At 38.4% G+C, this 18,557-nt stretch overlaps 1 protein-coding gene across 3 annotated transcripts in view; it reads right to left on the bottom strand.

Annotated features, from left to right (window-relative positions):
* Positions 1 to 357: 357 nt before the first annotated feature.
* MCTP1 (multiple C2 and transmembrane domain containing 1) overlaps positions 358 to 18,557 on the bottom strand; it is a 269,069-nt gene continuing 250,869 nt past the window's right edge. For all 3 annotated transcript variants that reach the window (XM_048930524.1, XM_048930525.1, XM_048930526.1), the window contains 4 exons: positions 9,939 to 10,048; positions 6,547 to 6,656; positions 3,580 to 3,677; positions 358 to 2,516 (listed from right to left, as the gene is read on the bottom strand). In XM_048930524.1, the coding sequence (XP_048786481.1) occupies positions 2,445 to 2,516; positions 3,580 to 3,677; positions 6,547 to 6,656; positions 9,939 to 10,048 (390 nt within the window). In that variant the 3' untranslated portion in view covers positions 358 to 2,444. The remainder of the gene's footprint in view (positions 2,517 to 3,579; positions 3,678 to 6,546; positions 6,657 to 9,938; positions 10,049 to 18,557) is intronic.

The raw sequence follows: 18,557 nt of genomic DNA, 5'->3' as shown, positions 1-18,557 counted from the left end.
ATACCAGGCAAATCTAACAGGGAACTGATTTCAGCATCCATATAGAAATCAAAGATACACTATAATACTTACAGTATAAGGCAAGACCAAACCTCTAAATAGGTCTCTCCCACAAACTTAAAAAACTGACAAGCACAGACGAACTATTTTCAAACATAATTTTAAAACACTGCTTTGTGGCAAGGATAAGCCACAGTTAATCAATGTGTTCTGAGTCAGTTCTACTTCTATACACTACATTTTCAGTGAGATCAGTTCTAAACAACAGAGGCATTAACAGTGATTTAGCAAGTTTCAAGGAAATAATGCTTCCTACCCCCCTTACCCCCCTCCCGGCCCCCCTCCCCACTTCCATGTTTAGAGGCTTAGAACACAGAAACCTTGCACTGACACAATGTTTTCAATCACTTGCCCCTCATTCCACCTGTGTGATGGACTACAAAATAGTTGCATTCTGCAATAAGTAGAGAGATGCTTAAAACTGTATTTAATGCAGAAAATATGTGTTCAAGACATTACCACCAAAGAAGACATCTGAAATTGAGTACAGAAAAAAAAACTCAAAAAAACCCAACTCAGTTGGAGATTGCACACAGATTGATGGGCAGTTTTAAGAAGGTACAAGGCTTGCAATGGATCAAAGAACTAAGCAAAACCAAAAACTGGCAACAAATACTTGCACATTGTCAAGTCAAAAGTTTGCTTTTTTTTTTTTCTTTGCTTTTTTTTTTTTTTTTTTTTTTTAAACAAGGCTCATAAATAAACCTGTTGCCATCAATAGTAAGCTAGTGTTTGGTAACACAAGTGAGAAAGGGGCTACATAAATTCATTTAAAATCATGATGTAACATTACCATATTTAGGCCTAAGACTTTCTAAAGAACAGTTGATTGGCATTTTTTCAAACACAAGAAACAAGATCAAAATAACTTTTAGATCAGAAATCAGCTATCAATGTATGTGTAAAATAAATTCAGAACGATCTTTCAGGAGCAATGCAACTAACATAGAATTCTTTAGACAAAGATATATACATCTGCTTGCAAGTATTTCTAAATAGTCTCTTCAAAAAAATATTGTCAGAGTAGCGCAATATAACTTTATCAGCAATTGCAAACAACGAGAGGTAACCCATGGAGAACAACACGGAAAACTCCTCTGGAGGATGGAGTTCTGCAGCCTCCCCTGGGCAGAAATCCCCTTTAGAGTCACCGGGAGCTATGACTAAGAGCTGTGCACAGAAAGTCCCCTCGGAATGAGCTCTCTGCTCACTACCCAGGGAGCTGAGCGTGGAAGTCTACAAGCGGAATCAGAATATATCCCCAAGCACTCATTATGCAGTGCCCACTAAAACCATTGAAATGTAAACCTTTCCTACTCTAAGCTCCGTTCAATTCATACAACAATGCGGTTTCCATGCAATAGGGCGCAGTTGTTATCAGAACTGATGATGTGATCAGCTAACAAAATAGTCAGTATATCAGTTTAACCATAACTGCATAATTTCTTCTACTCTACATTTCACACCGGTAACAGGTAATGTGTTATAGCATAGAGCACATATAAATATGATCTCGTGATTTGAAAGCAAAAACATTTTCTGCAAGATTTCCATAGTAAAATATTCACGTGCACAAAGGGTGTTCACAGCATGACACCCAAAGCAACATGGAGATAGTTTGATAGTATTTCCATTACAGCAGAACTATGGGCTTAATTCACAAAACTATGTAGTATAAATGAAGATTACAGGTACATATAAAAAAATCAGATAGGCAATCAATTACAAACCTGGCAGTATTTTGAGAGAGACAGAGATTTTCAGGTCTAATAATGGAATGATTAAAATGGCAGGAACTTCATTGGGGGGCTCCAAAGAGAGATTTGCACTTGGAGTTTTTTACTGTCTTCTAAGTAGCCCTACTGCACAGGAGTACATTGCACCAGAAGTTAACACCAGGGTCTGGAGTTGAAAAAAACTGCTAAAACTTAAGTGCAGTAGGTTTCACTACATTGTATTTCTGTCGACATGTATAAAACATAGAAAACTGTAACGATGACTTCCTGGATAAAAATATTACGGCTCACAAATAAAATCTGACAGAACTTCTGAGTCAGATTTAAAGTAATACCTTTTGTAGATTTCATCGGCATGATTTGAGTACTTTAGATCTCTGACCATTGAGTAGCAGTGCATTTTTACCATTCTACATTGACTTCTTCAGCATGTTACGCTATTCCAAACAGCAACAGCCTTACTTGAAACCTTCATTAAATGTGTCTTTACAGTGCTAAGTATATAATCAATGAAAAACACCTTTATATAATATTTACAAATTCTCCCCATTAGAAAAAAAAGGCAAAATAAATAAAAAGCTTAGAGAAAGGAAATGCTGTTTAGGCTGTAGGTTTTTCTTTTTGTCATCCCCCAGCAGATGCTAGTTTCTAGCCAGGATTGTTTTTCTTCCTTTTGCTTGGGCTGTGACTGGGATCTTGTTTCAGTTCATGATATTGCACCTGTTTAAACACAACATTTAGAAACTGGTCAGGCGGGCACTTGCAAGAGAAAGAAGGAAAGAGTTCTATATTTTTCCAAGATGAAAAGAAAAAAACAGGGAAAACTATCCCCCTGCAAACTATATGGAATCTACAGCTGTGATTCAGTATCAGAATGGTAGTTCCAAAGTAAGAAGGAAAAACACAATTAGGAAAATCCTGCCAGGAAGTAAGACTCTGCTAATGTAAGCTTTAAAAAGGCTACCCTTTTTGTTTTTTTTTTCATGAGATGTGAAAAAAAAAAACAACTACCATCTCTAAGGAGCTGAATGAATATTCTCTGCAATGTGTTTCACAAAAACATACTTATTTTCAAAGGCCTAACAAAGACAGGATCAGTTCCACATCACACATATGCATATGCACCTCTTATTTATACCAGCTCAGACCTGAAACCACCATCAGAATCTGGTAAAGATTTCTGGTAAAGAAAGAGCATCACCATTGTGATACTGGAGGTAATTTATCTGTCCAACATATCTCAACGCTTATACCTACACAAGGAGTTGTATATTGCACTATAAAATCTTATAATTCACAACTACGTCACTTTTAAAGAATTTTATGGTCTCAGTTGAACTGTAGCCAAAAATCTTCACCTGTGAAGTACACAGAGCTTCACAGAACATAGGACACTGGCTCCTGGCATTGTTTGATCCTCCATTGGCCTTTCTGCCTGCCTTAGTGGCCTAAGATAGCAGTGTTTCCTACAAAAAATCGCTGCAATGCCTCATCCCTGGAGGCTGCTCAGCACAAGCTCTAGCACCTAAAAACAATTCCCAAATACTTGTATTTTTACAGATTTCCTGTAAGCATAATGGAGATAGCAGCTAACTGCTTGCAGGACAAAATACCAAAGACTACTTAAGACTCATGATCTATACCACACTTGAGTTTCATTTCTTTAAGCCAAAGAAAGTGAAAGCAAAACAACAGCTTTAAAATATATCTACATTTTTTTAAATCAGAAAATCATGATGTCATATGTTGAACTAACAATTAACAGCTTAAAAACTATACATACCACTTGCACATCTGAAGGAACTCTGGACAGAAAGTCAAGTAGCTCGTTGTTATCAATTGCATATGGGCTTCGAAGCTTCTTTGTAAATTTATTGATACCTGCAGAAATGAGCATTCAAATGTTACTGTAGTCATGTTTTTTATTCAGTAGATATATACACAGATAAAGTCCTGAGAAATAAGATAGGATCAGTTTCCTGATACTAGAATTAATGAATGAATGCACAAACTATAAACTTATGCTATAGCAGTCACCTGCTGTTGTTGTTCCCACTGATTCAAAGTGCAAGCATCCTAGCAACACATTCCAATTCCTCTAATAATTTTAAACAAATCTGACTGAGAACTTCCTTTACAACGGGAACCGTGTTCATTATGCAAAAGTTAGGAGGAGAGAAATAACACATGCCCCATTCCTATGGTGGATAGGACTAGTACTGGTCAGCTTAATAACAGGTTAGATAGAAGGAGCTATGGATGATGAAGTAGATGGGAAGTAGCTCACCATGTGAAGGCTGAAGGAAGAAGTAACACAAATCTCTGTCTGGGAATGACAGATACAGATGATCTGATTGCACAGAGAGAATGGACGCAAGGGCTCTTCTAAACATCACAGCCTCACAGTGCCAACTGCCAAACAGCATTCAAAAGCACCAAGAAAATCCTCCCTTAACTAAGATAAAAGTAAGCTTTTAACTTATCTTTGCTTATGTACCATGAAATATAATCTCAGATTCATGCAGTTTTCATGAGAATCTTGTGCGTGGGTGCTGGAAACACACATCTAAGTCATGGCCAGTAATGGTACAAACTGCACAGATTCCCACTTGAGTAGGAGAAAGCTGGGACAGCATTTGAAAATGTGTCAGTCTGTGTAATTTATCAAGGCTGCATCAGCAATAATTCAGTTTATCTTTCAAGAGTTCTTTGAGACTTTTAGAAAGCTTTAACAGGAACATAAAAGCTTCAGGACACAGTGCACAAGCAGCAGCAGTCTTGGAAACGCCCTTGGGCTCTCAGTGAATGAATTCTCAACTCTCTGATGAAGACAGAAGATTGCTGCAATATCTTTATCTAGAGATTAAGTAATGAATACAGGAAAGAACATGTGGAATTCAAAGATGTTTGTCGAAGAAGATCCTCTCCATCTGCAAGTCACTAAGAAATTCAAGGTCTGCCCAACTGCCAATGGCAAATGGCCATTGGACGACGCACTGGTGCACTCAGGAATTAAACAGGCCTACCTTATCAGTTGTTACTCAGTGAAAAGACACTGTGAAAACACAGTTTGAAAGACACACTGTGAAAGCAAATGCATGCAGCAGCAGGGCTTGGGAAAAGAGAAGAACATATCAGTCAGGATGCTACAGGGGAAACAAAATGCAACAAGAGGATTAGGCCTCTTCTAAAAACTTGAAACATTTCAGTTCTAAGTCATTTTCTTTACACTCTTTAATACTCTTTAATACATAAACAACTGTAGCATCAACCAAGACTTTGCACTGCTGGGATTAGAGCGCAAATGTGGCTCCTGTTCCAGTTGGGCTAATGCAGCAAAATCTCAAGGACCAAGAGCTTGCTGAAGAGAAAAACAGCTAAGAACTGAGAATTTCTTGCCAGAGTAGGCAGGAACAGGAAATCCCTACAGATGCATAGGAGAAATACAGCTATACATAACACCAGCCACAGCGTGGAGGAATTTTCATAAAAAAAATATTTGCCTTCCCAAAGAACAACATGGGCAGATGCCACTACAGAGATATTCAGCTTCCTATGGACAAAAGCCAAGCAACAGAGATGATTCCTTTCAAGTGCATATACAAATGGGATGAAGAAATGTATATACACAGGGGAGGCTAGAAACATAAAATAATGGAGAAAACAGGCATGTGTTTGAAATGCTACATTTCTGAAAGGAGAGCCATTCCCTTCACACGGCATGACACGTCTCTCTGCTAAACTAAAAGTGTGGGTTGCATCCAAGTGACATGGGGTATGGGAATAAATGAAATTCCCATGCAGGAAAAGACACTGTAGAAGACTACATAATTGCTTCTTTTAGTTCTTTCTTTAGTTCAAATCCTCATCATTTGTACCTCTCTATTTTGTCTATTCTGCTGCACTGATTTGTAGGGACTCTGCAAGAATAGTACCAATCCTGGCTGATATATAATAAACATACCCTTTCAAGTAACTTTGATTATTTCACATTCCTTGACTTCAAAAGTTCTTTACAAAGCCATGGTTGTTTCCTTCAGAAAGGATTTAATGGAGACAGTGTTCTTCACAAGTTTACACTACTGAGTTAAGCATACAGCTGCTGGCGATGTACGATGTATAAGAAATGAACAAATGCAAATTTAGCAGTATAATTTAAGGCAGATGAAGTAGTGGTACTGTTTAAAATCAGTGTAAAGAATAAACATAGGGAAAAGTAATGAGAGTTTGGCTCAATCACGCTTCCAGCCCCAAGACCCGCGCTCCAGATCCTTAGTTTCATTTCATTATCAACTGGCCAGATACAGTGCATATCTTTCCTTCAGACTAAAGGTGACCTTTTAAACAGGTTTCTTGCTGATATGTTTACATATACTTTCACAAGATGAAGTACAGCAGTAAAACAGGCATATTGTCCTAAATGCACTATATAGATTGAAATGCCTCTGTCTGTGTATAAGCGGTGAAAATAAATCAGAGTAATATCTACAAAGCTACACTTTGATATATGAAGAATCCTCATGGCTACATGTTTATAGTATGATGAAGTCTAGAATGCCAGCCAAGAAAAATGCATTTTGCAGGTGTGCCTAAATCTTTATGCAGTTGTGATTTTTAACTAACCTGTCTGTTTCCATCATGGAGAAGCTTCATGACCATAAATTCAGAAAAGTACTGACGATGTAAATCATCCCTTAAAAACCAGATTTTTCTAAGTGGCACAGACAGTTAAAAAAAAGGCTTTACTTACCCCAGACAAGGACAATGTATCTCAATGGAATGAAATACAGGATGACTGTGAACACACAGAGGGCAACAATTGCCAGCCAGCTCAGGAATGGGACAGTCCAGTTGAACGTGCTAAGTGAAAGATTAACAAAAGTCAGAACTTTGGTCATCTGACAGTCAATAATAAAATGCACACTGGGCAGGAAATGGCCCAGCAGGAATAGCAGTTTTCATTAGTGACAACAAAATCAGACTACAAATAAAGGCATGGGTGCTGGTGCTGGACATCAGGGAGATGTATGTATCTACTCTCAGGTAAAAAGAAAGGATGTCCTGGCATCACCACTGCCCCACTGAATAGCATGTCTCCATGGCTCTGCTGCCCACCTCTTCCAAAGGAAGTGTGCTCAGCTTTATACAATTTCCATGCTTCCCCCAGTTTTGGAAAAAACAAACATTTCCTGTCCCAGCAAATGTACTTGCTCAGGCAACAGTGATGTCCATTTTCAGCTCATCTTTCCTTGACCAGCAAGGGCAGAAAGTAGGAAGAGGCTGATGGAAAAGGATATAACAGCAGGGGATGAAAGAAGGACCAAATAACCCCCCGTCAAGTGGCTGGAGAAAAATGAAGGAAGGTTTTTGTTTTTGTTTTAAAAAAAAAAGGAGAGGAGGGAGAGTGGTGTAAGATAAAGTACATTACAGAAAAAGGCACAAAAAACTTCAACATTCCAGATCAAATGAAATTAAATGGATACTTCTTGAATAAAGGAGGAGACTTTCTGCAATCCCACCAGAGTTTCAGGGCACTGACTTTACAAAAAAGCCCCAGATTAAAAATGACTTAACAAGAGTTCAAAATTCCATTACTTGATATTCTATTACTTGATTAAAAAAACTGCTGATCTCCTCATTTTGCAGAGGTTAATCTACGGGCAGAATAAGTGAAACTAATGAGTCTAGAAATAGCCATGCGGTGGCTCCCCAGTCTCTACAAGCAAGGAAGAGAGAAAGGACAGATGGCCAACTTAGATGTGTGTCCCATGGGAACACCAGTACAGGGAGCCTGACTAAGTGGGATTGTGCCATGAAAGCACCACCATGTCAAAGGTGCAGCATGACATTTATGCAGAAGGAAAATGCAGCTTTGGCTCTAAGTAGCTTGATGATAGTCTTTAAAGTATTACCACTAACTATACGCCCAATCAGTGTGATTACATTATTTTGGCTTCTCTGGCTGAATAATTGCAATTATCTGAATTGCTAGCCATATTTTTCATAATGAGCTCTGGCTTCATGTGTTTATTTGTCTTCTTTTCTCTCTGGCAATTTTGACATGTCTCCAGAGTGAACATTATGTAGTGTCACTTGGTGTGGGATCACTCCCGCTCTCCTCAAGGGACACCTGCTCTTTTCCCCTCTTCTGCATGCATTTGGGATGAACAGAAGGTTGAGGGTCTGCTCATGTTCCTGTGACTCGGCTTTGTGCAATGGATCACAGACATGCCATGTGTGGGAACACTGGCTCCTCACTTAGCAAACCTCCGTATGTGCTGTGTTAGCACAGCATTCAGTACAGGTTTCCCATTATAGTTTTAGGAACAAATTACAGAGATTTATAGGAAGATTTGGTCTCACTATGCTCAGAAAATTCTGTTGCTCTCATCTGGTATATAACAGAACAAACCCTACTTCCAAAGTGCACAATTTGAAAAACTTAATCATCAAGGCAATTTCCATAAGCAGTCTTCTGATAAAAGACTTTTACAGAGGCTCGTTTTACTTGTCTGGAAAACTTGTGCAATACACTGTGCTTACATCTGCCTCTGCTGCTGTGAATGTGGCCTGTTTGCAAGGGTCCCTCTGAGAATGTTTCCTGCAGCATGACCTCCACTCAATATATCAATTCTCTAAAATTGCCTTAAAACAGCATTTATTTTGGGGTCATATCCCTCTGTACAGGCTATGGTCCTAGAAACTGGGAACACCAAGGTACTGCACATTGCACTGAATAGTGGGGGGAAAAAAAGAACATACTCCAGATGCATTGTGCTCAGAGTATACCCGAACCAAACAAGAACAAATAGCTTTGACTTTTCCTTAAGACATCTGAAGTGCATGAATGGAAACTTTATACCAAGACTACTCTGTGCGGCTCACAAGACACCTTTCTGCCTACCCTCCCTGCCACAGCGGAAAGGAGGCTGTGAACATTCTTCTCATGACTTTTCATCTTGCAAGTCTCTGCTCTCAGCTTTCAAAGGGCAGAAAGCCAAGTCAATTCTGTCCCTGCTTCTCAGCTGACAGTGCTTCTGGAGGGAGCCTTCTGGATGTCAAACAAAAATCCTTAGACTGCTGCTTGGTGACCTTGCAAAAAATCCACCAAACTTCCTGTCACAAATCTCAAGCCTCTCTTTCTTAAGGTCTAAACTTCTTGGCAGTTCTGACATATCATCTATAAAGTGTTATAAATTAAATATAATCCAAGAGGAAAGGTTTCCCTAACTCACATAAACAGAACATCAACAGCAAATGAATATGTGTATCATAGAAACATAGAATCATTAAGGTCGGAAAAGACCACTAGGATCATTATGTCCAACCCAAACCCATCTGCATCATTATGTTCCTCAGTGCCACATCCACATAGTTCTCAAACACCTCCAGGGAGAGTGACTCCACCAACTGCCAGGGCTGCCTGTTGAATACATCACTACTCTTTCAGAGAATGAATGTTTCCTTATAACCAACTGGAACTTCCTCTGGTGCAACTTAAAGCTATTACCTCTCATCCTATCACTATTAGCTGGGAGAAGAGGCTGACCCCTACTTTGCCACAGCTTCCCTTCCGGTCACTGTAAAGCGGGATAAGGTCTCCCCTGAGCCACCTCCAGACTGAACCATCTAACTTCTCTCAGCAGCTCCCTATAAGACTTCCACACCCCTCACAGCTTTGCTGCCCTTCTCTGGACATGCTGCAGGGCCTCAATGTCTTTCTTGTAGTGAGGGGCCCAAAACTGAACACAGTACTCAAGGTATGGCCTCATCAGAGCTGAATATGAAGGGATGATCACCTCCCTGTTCCTGCTGGCTGCACTATCTCTGATCCAAGCCAGGATGCTGTGCGCCTTCGTGTACATATCCTGAAACCTCATTTCAGCTCTGCTCATTTCCTTTATCAGAACTGCATTTTTTATTATTACTTTTAAGTAACTGCTGTTGGATTCACAATAAGATTCTCATTGTGTTTCACTCCAATGCCTTAATTCTGATATTTTCCTCCCAATTAATACATTTTTGAATTCCAAAATTAATTTAGGTTAGGTCTGCCACAGAGCAAAGTAAACAAAGATGAGCTCTAGGAACAGATTGGCCAAAACTGGAGCCTCCCATGAAGAGCACCATGTCAGCACTTACTTCTTTATCCTTTCTCCAAAGGAAGCTACTTCATCAAGGATGTTCTGGACACTAACACACACCTCTTGAATAGCATACAGTTTATCCATAAATCCTTTTTTCTCGCTGTCCTAAAGGAAAGAATAATAGTTATTACACAAAAACAAATCTGTAGGAAATATCCCATGCATCCATCCATGGGGTTTCAGAAGAGTTTTAGCTCATTTAGCACAGGAAAGGCACACTTATCATTCTGCCACATATCTCTTTCTTACACCCAGTCTTACATACCTACCATGTTCACAGAAACTCTGCCAGCTGTTCATCACACTCCGTGCTGCCTTCAGCACAGCAGCACAGGGGCAGCCCCATCTTAAGCCCCATCCTACTGTGTGACAGCATGTGGTATCCACTCCACAAACCTGCACCTGTCATGCAGTGCTGGACAAGTCCTTCTTGTTAATATTCAAGTGTATGAAATGTAATGGAGACATAATTCCAAGCTGTCTATCTCTAAACAAAAATGCTGAAGTAGATGGGCTTAAAACCAAGCATCGCTCCAGGCACAAATAACAATTTCTCTTCATTTTTACTGACTACAAGGGAAGTTGGAAGTGTTACTCAAAATTTTTCAGTGCGTTAATGTTATATTACACTTTCTAGGTTAAATTTGATTAGTGCTTTCCCAAAACATGAAATGTAATAAAAAATATTTCAAGATTAGCAAAAAGCAGCAAAATCTTTGATAAAAAAAAGTCGTTCAGCATTTTGTTATCACAAACAACTTACTACAGAAGCCTCTGTAACTGACTCCAAAGACAAGCACCTAGGAAATTATGATAGGCTGTACTGCATTTTTCTTTTCTTCTTCTGATTCCTAATTAGCAGACACCATATTGGTTTGCTTATTTTGTTGACATTTTTGCAGTCTTTCTAAGCCAGACTGGATGTAGAAAATATCACTTTATATCAGATCACTGAAGTTATTCTAGTGACACAGGTTCTGCAACTATATTGTCAAGAGTTGTAAAGATGTTGAAAGAGTTTAGACACAAAACAGATGGTTGAAAAATAAACGATCGTGAGGAAAAGAGAGAGAGTGCAGTAATAAAACTATTTCCAGTGACTGAGTGTAACTTAATCCAACAACTCAGAGACACAAGAAAAGTCAGATTCTGAAGAAACATGACAAGTTTTGTTCTCAGTTAAGATTAATAATTATTTATATAACAAATAAATATTTCTGTGGATCACAACCATGACCACTAACATGTAGCACATCTAATGCTGTACAACTGAGTGATTTTTAAAATTAATTCTTTAATATTTATTACACCCTTGAGGAATTCACTGTATATCATCCTCAGATATACAGCTTCTGAAGAGGTGCAGAATATATCTAATGCAGTTAATTTATGAACAGAAAAGACTCTTCTATTCATTCATGTAAAACTTATACTTCCAGTACAGGAGAAACATGAAAATAATCTGTTTACTATTCCAGCAGAAGTAGGCAATATTTCATACAGAAATCATAGATATCCTTCTGCTTTTTAAATATATATAAGCTTGGTCTCTTCAGTGTAAATACATGAATTTTTACTCAGTTATCTTGATTTATAATTCAATTGTGTGAGAAAAGAATTATGTAAATGTAACAAAAAACAGAACCCTTTGTGACATCTCCAGAACCCAAGAGGGATAGCTTTAAGAAATCCTGAGGCTATTTTTCTTTAAAAATATTTTACAAGACAAACTTGCACTTTTTTTTGACAATACATCTGCTTTAAATAATTCCATTAACAAAAGCACACACACGCACAGAAGAGCAACAACAAAAAAGAAAGAGACAGAAAGAAGAGTCACTATTTCCATCCCTGGCACTTCCTGAACTTACAGAAAATTTGCTGACATATTCTAAGGAAGGACGAAACAGCACAGGAAAGTGGAGGCAGTCAGAAGGATTAGGGCTCAGCTTTACTTAAACTGATTCCACATGCCCTACAACTATTAGCTCTTTTTTATTTCTTTCTCCAAAGATTTGTGGAGAAAATAATCTGGGTTAGGGAAAGGCTACACTTACTTTCTTCCAGCAAGAAGCTGTGTTAGCAAATACAACTTATGAGCCACCATGAGCAAACCAAGGCTCTTAATAATCCATTTTTCAAACACTACTGATATTCCCTTTGCAAAGAAAGATGGGCTGTGACTGGAATCAATGTCATCATTTGTATGACTACAGTTGCCAAGTTTCTAGAAATAATTGCCATTTAAATAGAAGATAATATTTATTATAAAAAGCTATCAACAGCTTTATTGCTATTTAATTTCTCTGCTTTGTTTGCTTGCAGAAGTCTTAAGGTATTCGAAAAGCAAGATGTTTGCTAGGGGATGTCTTTAACTATAAACCGTGAAAGCAATGTCAAATTGATGTTGACAGTCTCACTGGAATTTACAAAAGGGAATGAACACAAAGTAAAAACTTGAAATCAAGTCCTCTTCCCACTTTGCAGTAATATGTACATTACATATTGATATACTGCTTGGCCAATAATAATACTTAATGCTTGTATTTTTTATTCAGTGAAGCAAAACAAAGTAAATGACTTGCTCTAGATTGTATGGAGCTGATTCACACCAAAATCCAAGTACAGTGCAGGCTGTCTCCGATTTTTTTTATTTACTGCACTGTGCTTCTTTCCCCATGATAAAACAGGGTGATTTAGGAAAGGATTACACCTCTAAGCCCAAATGCCTCTCTACTCTAGGCTGAAGTGCATTTACAAAACAAACACCCCAAAAGAAAGTTAAAGCAGAAGAAATAAGTCAGAATCAAAAGTGAACTTTGCTAAAGTTAATGGAATTGAAAGAAGTGGGGAAAAAAAAAGAGCTTTAAGTGATAAGAGATATTTTTAGGACAGAGAACAAAGATCTGAATGCCTTCTGGTAGATAACTGCCTTGCTAATGAACTGCTACGTTGAAGCTTACGTTAGGCAATTGTCCTATTAATAAACTGAGATGTTGGAGAGAAAGACATGGTCATAAAAACAAAAATCATACAAAAATCTGAGCGTTTCATCCAGAATATGGGTAAATTTTGAAACTTTGAGGTGATGATCTCAGAAAGGGTCTTCCAAAAATACTCCTTGTTGCCCAAATGTGTACGATAAAGTGCTTCTATAAGAACCAAAGTGACTGAGACAAAACCAGAGTGATTGGAACACAGAAAGGACATCATGCCATTACTGGCTGGGACCTAAATATTCACACACTGTGTTCTAAGAAAGTGTTATGGTCTTGTCACTTGGCCACAAGAAGATGCACAATATTCTTTGCTTGTGTCACTTACCTGGGGCTACAAAATCATTGGTGACAGTGAGGTCAGCGAGGAATCACTCTAATCGTTCTTTGGCTGCTAGTAAAAAAATCTGTAAATCTCAATTACTTGAATAGTGTAGGAATATTCTGATGAGGATCGCTGCAGTTTACTTCAACTAACAATTGTCTCCAAAGCAGATCTGCCCTACCTGTATGCATGCACATCATCTCTCAGAGTGCAAGCCATGTGTAGGGCTGCAGTACCTGGCAGACCTGAGCAGTAGGTCCAGAATGTTGGTAGAAAAAGCACTATGCAGGATTCATTAGTACTTCCTGCAGAGGGCATGGAGACAGCAGCTGCTGAATACAGTCCAAGGCCTGGTTGCTGCTCAAAAAACTGTGAATGGGGATTAATGGCCTCACCAGTCACCTCCTAGGCTCTAACCTCTTTTTTTCTGGGAAAGCCAGTAGGAAGACAGCAAGCCTACATTAATCCATTTCTGGAGGCATTTGATCTCCTCCAGGTCTTCTGAACTGCTATTAAAAGGCCTCAAACGTGGTGAAGGATACGGGTGTAAGTCATTATCTTATCTTTTTATCACGGAAATGGAAAGAGGGCAAGCAACCATGACGATACTGTCATATTCAAGCATATTTGCAAGTGGGATCATGAGGTACAGCTGTATGTTGTGTAGGACCTGGAAAGATACACCAGGTGACCTGAAACAGGCCTCCTCCATTATGTCTGTAATGAACAGAGGGGATCGGGTTGTTTTAACCATTCTTACCTCTTGAAGGATGCCACATGTGGAGTACAATAACCATGTTATCTTGTCACTTCTGGGAAGACTCTTGAAGAGATTAAAATCCTTCAATGGGAGCTTAGCAATTTATAAGATCCCACCCTTCAGTAAGCCATCTTATAACTCTTCAGATCATACACTATTAGTATTAGTATTACTTTAAATACTGATTGACTGTATGTCAGGTACCGGCATCTGTTCTCCTCTTAGCACCAATAACAACAACAACAAAAAAGCCTAGATAGTTTTGAAACCATTCTGAAAGAGAACAGTCAGAGAGGGCTTTCCACAGTGCCGGTAGAATTTAGCATGGACATCATATCTCAGGGTTATCTCAGGCCATTAGAATTAAGCTTTAAAACTGTGGACTTCTGACCTCAGTACTTGTTAGTGCACATTCAGTGTATTTGTAAAAAGCAGATCAGTTGTTTACAAACGATACATATTTCATCTGTAAGTACTACCTGCTAGCTTAGGTCTTTACACGTGAATTTTACTGTAGAGAACAATACATAGATAACAGATTTGAAAATAACTGCTGATGAGCAAACGGAAATTAGACTGAGGATTTCTAAAATACAGAGAAAACTACATTGTTATTAAAAGAGTAGAGATAAATGGTATCTGTGGTCATGATTATTAAGGAAAGAAGCAATAAAATGTTATTACATACTGAGCATTCAATATTTTAAACAGCATAAAGCAGGCACAATAGAAACCACATAAACATGTGGATGAAAACACTGACGGTTCACTGCTTAAGAAGACGCCATGACTATGAGCATGAATATTACAACAATCTGTTCTTTCTCAAACATACAGTAGGAGTTGATAAAAATCATTTTGAACCTTCTGTGACTTTCTGGCACTACCACCTATCTAAAGAATTAGGCTCTTTATGTATATAACGAACAGCTGCAGTACAAGAACATAAATACATAATTTTAAAAAAGTAATGAGGAACAGTACTAACTCTGGGGAAAAGGTGGTATTATAAGCTTTCTGTGAAGTAGAAAAAAAAATGGCAACTGACAATATAGTTCAAATGAAGATTTTTTTTTGCCAATGCTTTTTATTTTTCCTTTTTGCCTGGCTGCATTGCATAGTATTGCCTAATTCTGGTCCTTCCTGGTCTTTCCCTTACTGAACATTTTAGTACAGTGACAGCAACACTCCAGATAAAACAGGTACATGAATGCAGAAGAGCTCCATATTAATTGATTTGCCATTTCACTGCAGTGGGATGAAACAAAATCATGAGTTTGCATTGCATTATAACTTTTTGGCTAATGCCTTTAATTATGGTGATAAATTAAACAATGTCAGTCAACGGTGTGCCTACCTTGGCTTGAGTTTGGTATGAATCTTAACAAATTAAGTCATGGTAGTGTCAAGCATTGCAATGATGAGAATCTACCAGTCGCTTTAGGTTCACATTTGAAAATCCTGGGAGGCAGGGGCAGATCTCCCTGGGAAAGCCTCTATGCCTCCTGGGTATGGAAAATATATATACATACAGAGAAACTGCTTGCCCAAGGGGCCCTGCTTCCCTGCTAAGGGGAGGGCCAGTAACCCCAAGGACTCTCCCCAGATCTGCAAGAGGCAGTGCCAGAAGGGGCACTACCTTCACTAGCTACAGCTGCTGCAGAATTAAAAATAATATAAATATAGCACAAAGATCTCACTCTGACTCTACACAGCTGATGCTGCCTACCACAGGTGGCTGCTTTCCCCCTTTTGTGGGCTCCTTCCTTTTTCAGTGGGACAGCCATCTCCCACCAGTAGGCCTGCTGCAGACATCCACCCACAGCACTGCAGATCTGGGGGCTTGTTGTGGATGGACAAGAGCCTGGGAGGGAATGCAACTAAAACAGCTCAAACGGATCCAATGAAAATTCCATGCCAGTGGGCTGAAGAAGTGGGGGTGGAGTTTGACAGAGCTGCTGTTGTTAGGGACTGGCTAGACATTTGTTGGTTAGCCTTAAACAAGTGCTTGTTGTATCAGTTGTTTTTCTTGATTAGTTTTGCTTTTCCCACATCTTCTATGTATTAATCTCAACTGATCATTTTTCTCACTTTTGGCTTTCCAGTTCCAAAATGCTTTTCTTAAGGAATTGGATGCAGACGAGAAAAATGCCTCACATTCAGATAAGCCAGAGTAGGATATCCAAAAACTCGCATTCAGGACATGAATCTGCAGCAATCAAGATGAAAATACTAATATATGAGATTTAAGCAACATTATTCATAGGAGTTGAATGTTTAAAGAAAATCTCCTTGGAAGTCATTTGAGTCTGAATCCCACAGTTCTGACCAAAATGCTGACTGAAAGAACTACAAGCACTCAGAAGCAAAAGAAACAATACAATCATCATGTTACTAGCCCTGTTTCAGTTCAAGACAAATCGTGACATGTCCAGACCCTACAACTATGAAATAATGTTTCAAAGATAATGTAGACACGTACACATTTCAAATGGTAGCTACAATTATTCAAGAAATCTATCAAATATTAATAAATTGTAGAAAGACTTCCAAAAATACTGCATATTTAATATAAATTTCCTGGATAAATGTTCAAGCTGTGCTTTTGGAAAATTACTTAATGCAGAAAAATACTTCGGCATTTGAGGCAAAACAATATAAAGAGGAAGAAAAGAGCGGCAACTGGAAAAGTTCCCTGCAAATATTCCAGGCATATAGTGGGCAAGGAGAGATGTGTGAACCACGAATTCCATATTGTTTTGGAAGAAAATCCAGAGAGAAGCCTGATAAGACTTCACTGCTCCTTTTCTCAGTATCTGCTCATTTCATTGAAATGAAAGAAATCCCTCTCTGTTTACTTGGAACTACTGAAAATTTGGAAGAGATTTAAATCTGAGCCATCTAACGAAGGTTGCATGGCTCCATGAATATGCAAAATCACAGTGTAGGGTAATTTGTTACAATGTTATTTTAATGTCTAAGCATGACAATACTCTGTTCTACATTAATTTGAAATAAGCTCCAGCATACATAATGTCTCGGAAAAAAAAGCGCGTATTTATGCTGGACCACAGTAAATTGTACTCTGAAAATTTCTGAAAATGTTCTGAAGGCTTTCATTTCTGGTACTGTGCTGTAGATTACAGTGCAGAAAGCAAAAGAGTAGCTGAAAGGCAAATCTTCACATAAGTATCTTTTTTTTTTTTCTTTTTCCAATAAAACCAACTTTTGTAGCCAAACCAAAAATTGTATGTATACTGTATGTATACAATTGTTAATTTACAATAAAAGACCTACTATTCAAAGCTACTAGCTTGTCTTTCGCCAACTTACATGAATTTACTTTTGAGAAATCAATAATGCTTATTTGAAAAGATATTGAATAGGGATACTGTAGAGAGAAAAAGGAAGGCAAACTACTGTTAAAATTAAATACAACATTTAGATGATTAATGTAATGCTAGAATGATAACTGAATAAAATAAATGACCTGAAACATGGAAGTTTGCTAGTCCTCAGGCAATATTAACATGACCACTGAGTACTCATGACATAGAAGCTATATTGGATCACAAATTATGCAGTTTACACTAAATCTTACAAACAAAGCAGGAAAAAAAGCTGAGATATCTAATTTACAGAAAATGAAAAATCGGTGTTTAATGGAATTTATGAGCTTTCCTAGAGAAACAAATAAAAGAAGTACTTTAACTAGTCACTCTAACTCGTGTATTTCCTCAGACAACTTTTTATTCCTCATTGTCTCCTGCTTGCATGCTCTGTGTTTGGAAACTGAGAAGTGCCAAGATCCACAGATACACAAAATCCTAGGAGAAAGGCTAGGAAACCTGCTGGGAATAATAAGCATGACAGCAAACCTACAAATCATTGTAGTTTAACATTTTAGAGTGCATATGAAGTATTAAGCAAACAAATGGGTATGTGAGCAAAAGGGGCACTCAGCAGCATTTAGCATGCGAAAATTGCTAAATTGGCTTTCAAAACATGATGCACTCCTGTTGGAATCAGATCCTTTTCAACATGGGCTTCCTCTTGAGAGAGAAAACAAAACACTGAAAAGACAATTGGAGAGCATCTCCCTCCAAAATCCCTGATCTTTTCCTGACATTTTCACAGATGCCAGAAATCCATGGAGGATGACATCAACTTCAAAGCCTTGCTGGCACCAGCTGACCGGAGGAGGATGTATGATGCCATCATCACCTGCTTCCCTGATTCTGCCTTTGCCATCTAAGTAACTGCGTTAGATTGTGCACGATCCATATAAAGGCACAGTTTGTTTAGAATAACCCATTTTATTCCCATAGTACTTTCCAGCGGAGAAGACTAATTAGGCCTCCAAAAGAGCCCTTTAACTCTTCGCTTTAGTACCACTCACAGAAGAAACAATCACTAGTCAAATGCACGACTGCAAGAATTCAACAACAGTTTTCATCTTCAACTTTCAGCAGTTTCAGAATCATTCACTGTCTAGTAAACAAAATTTAAATGCTATTCAGCCCTGGTTGCAAG

The sequence above is a fragment of the Lagopus muta genome, chromosome Z, assembly GCF_023343835.1.
Source record: "Lagopus muta isolate bLagMut1 chromosome Z, bLagMut1 primary, whole genome shotgun sequence".
Taxonomy (NCBI): domain Eukaryota; kingdom Metazoa; phylum Chordata; class Aves; order Galliformes; family Phasianidae; genus Lagopus; species Lagopus muta.
The sequence above is the reverse complement of the archived record's forward strand: the minus strand, read 5'-3'. Positions and strand labels throughout refer to the sequence as shown.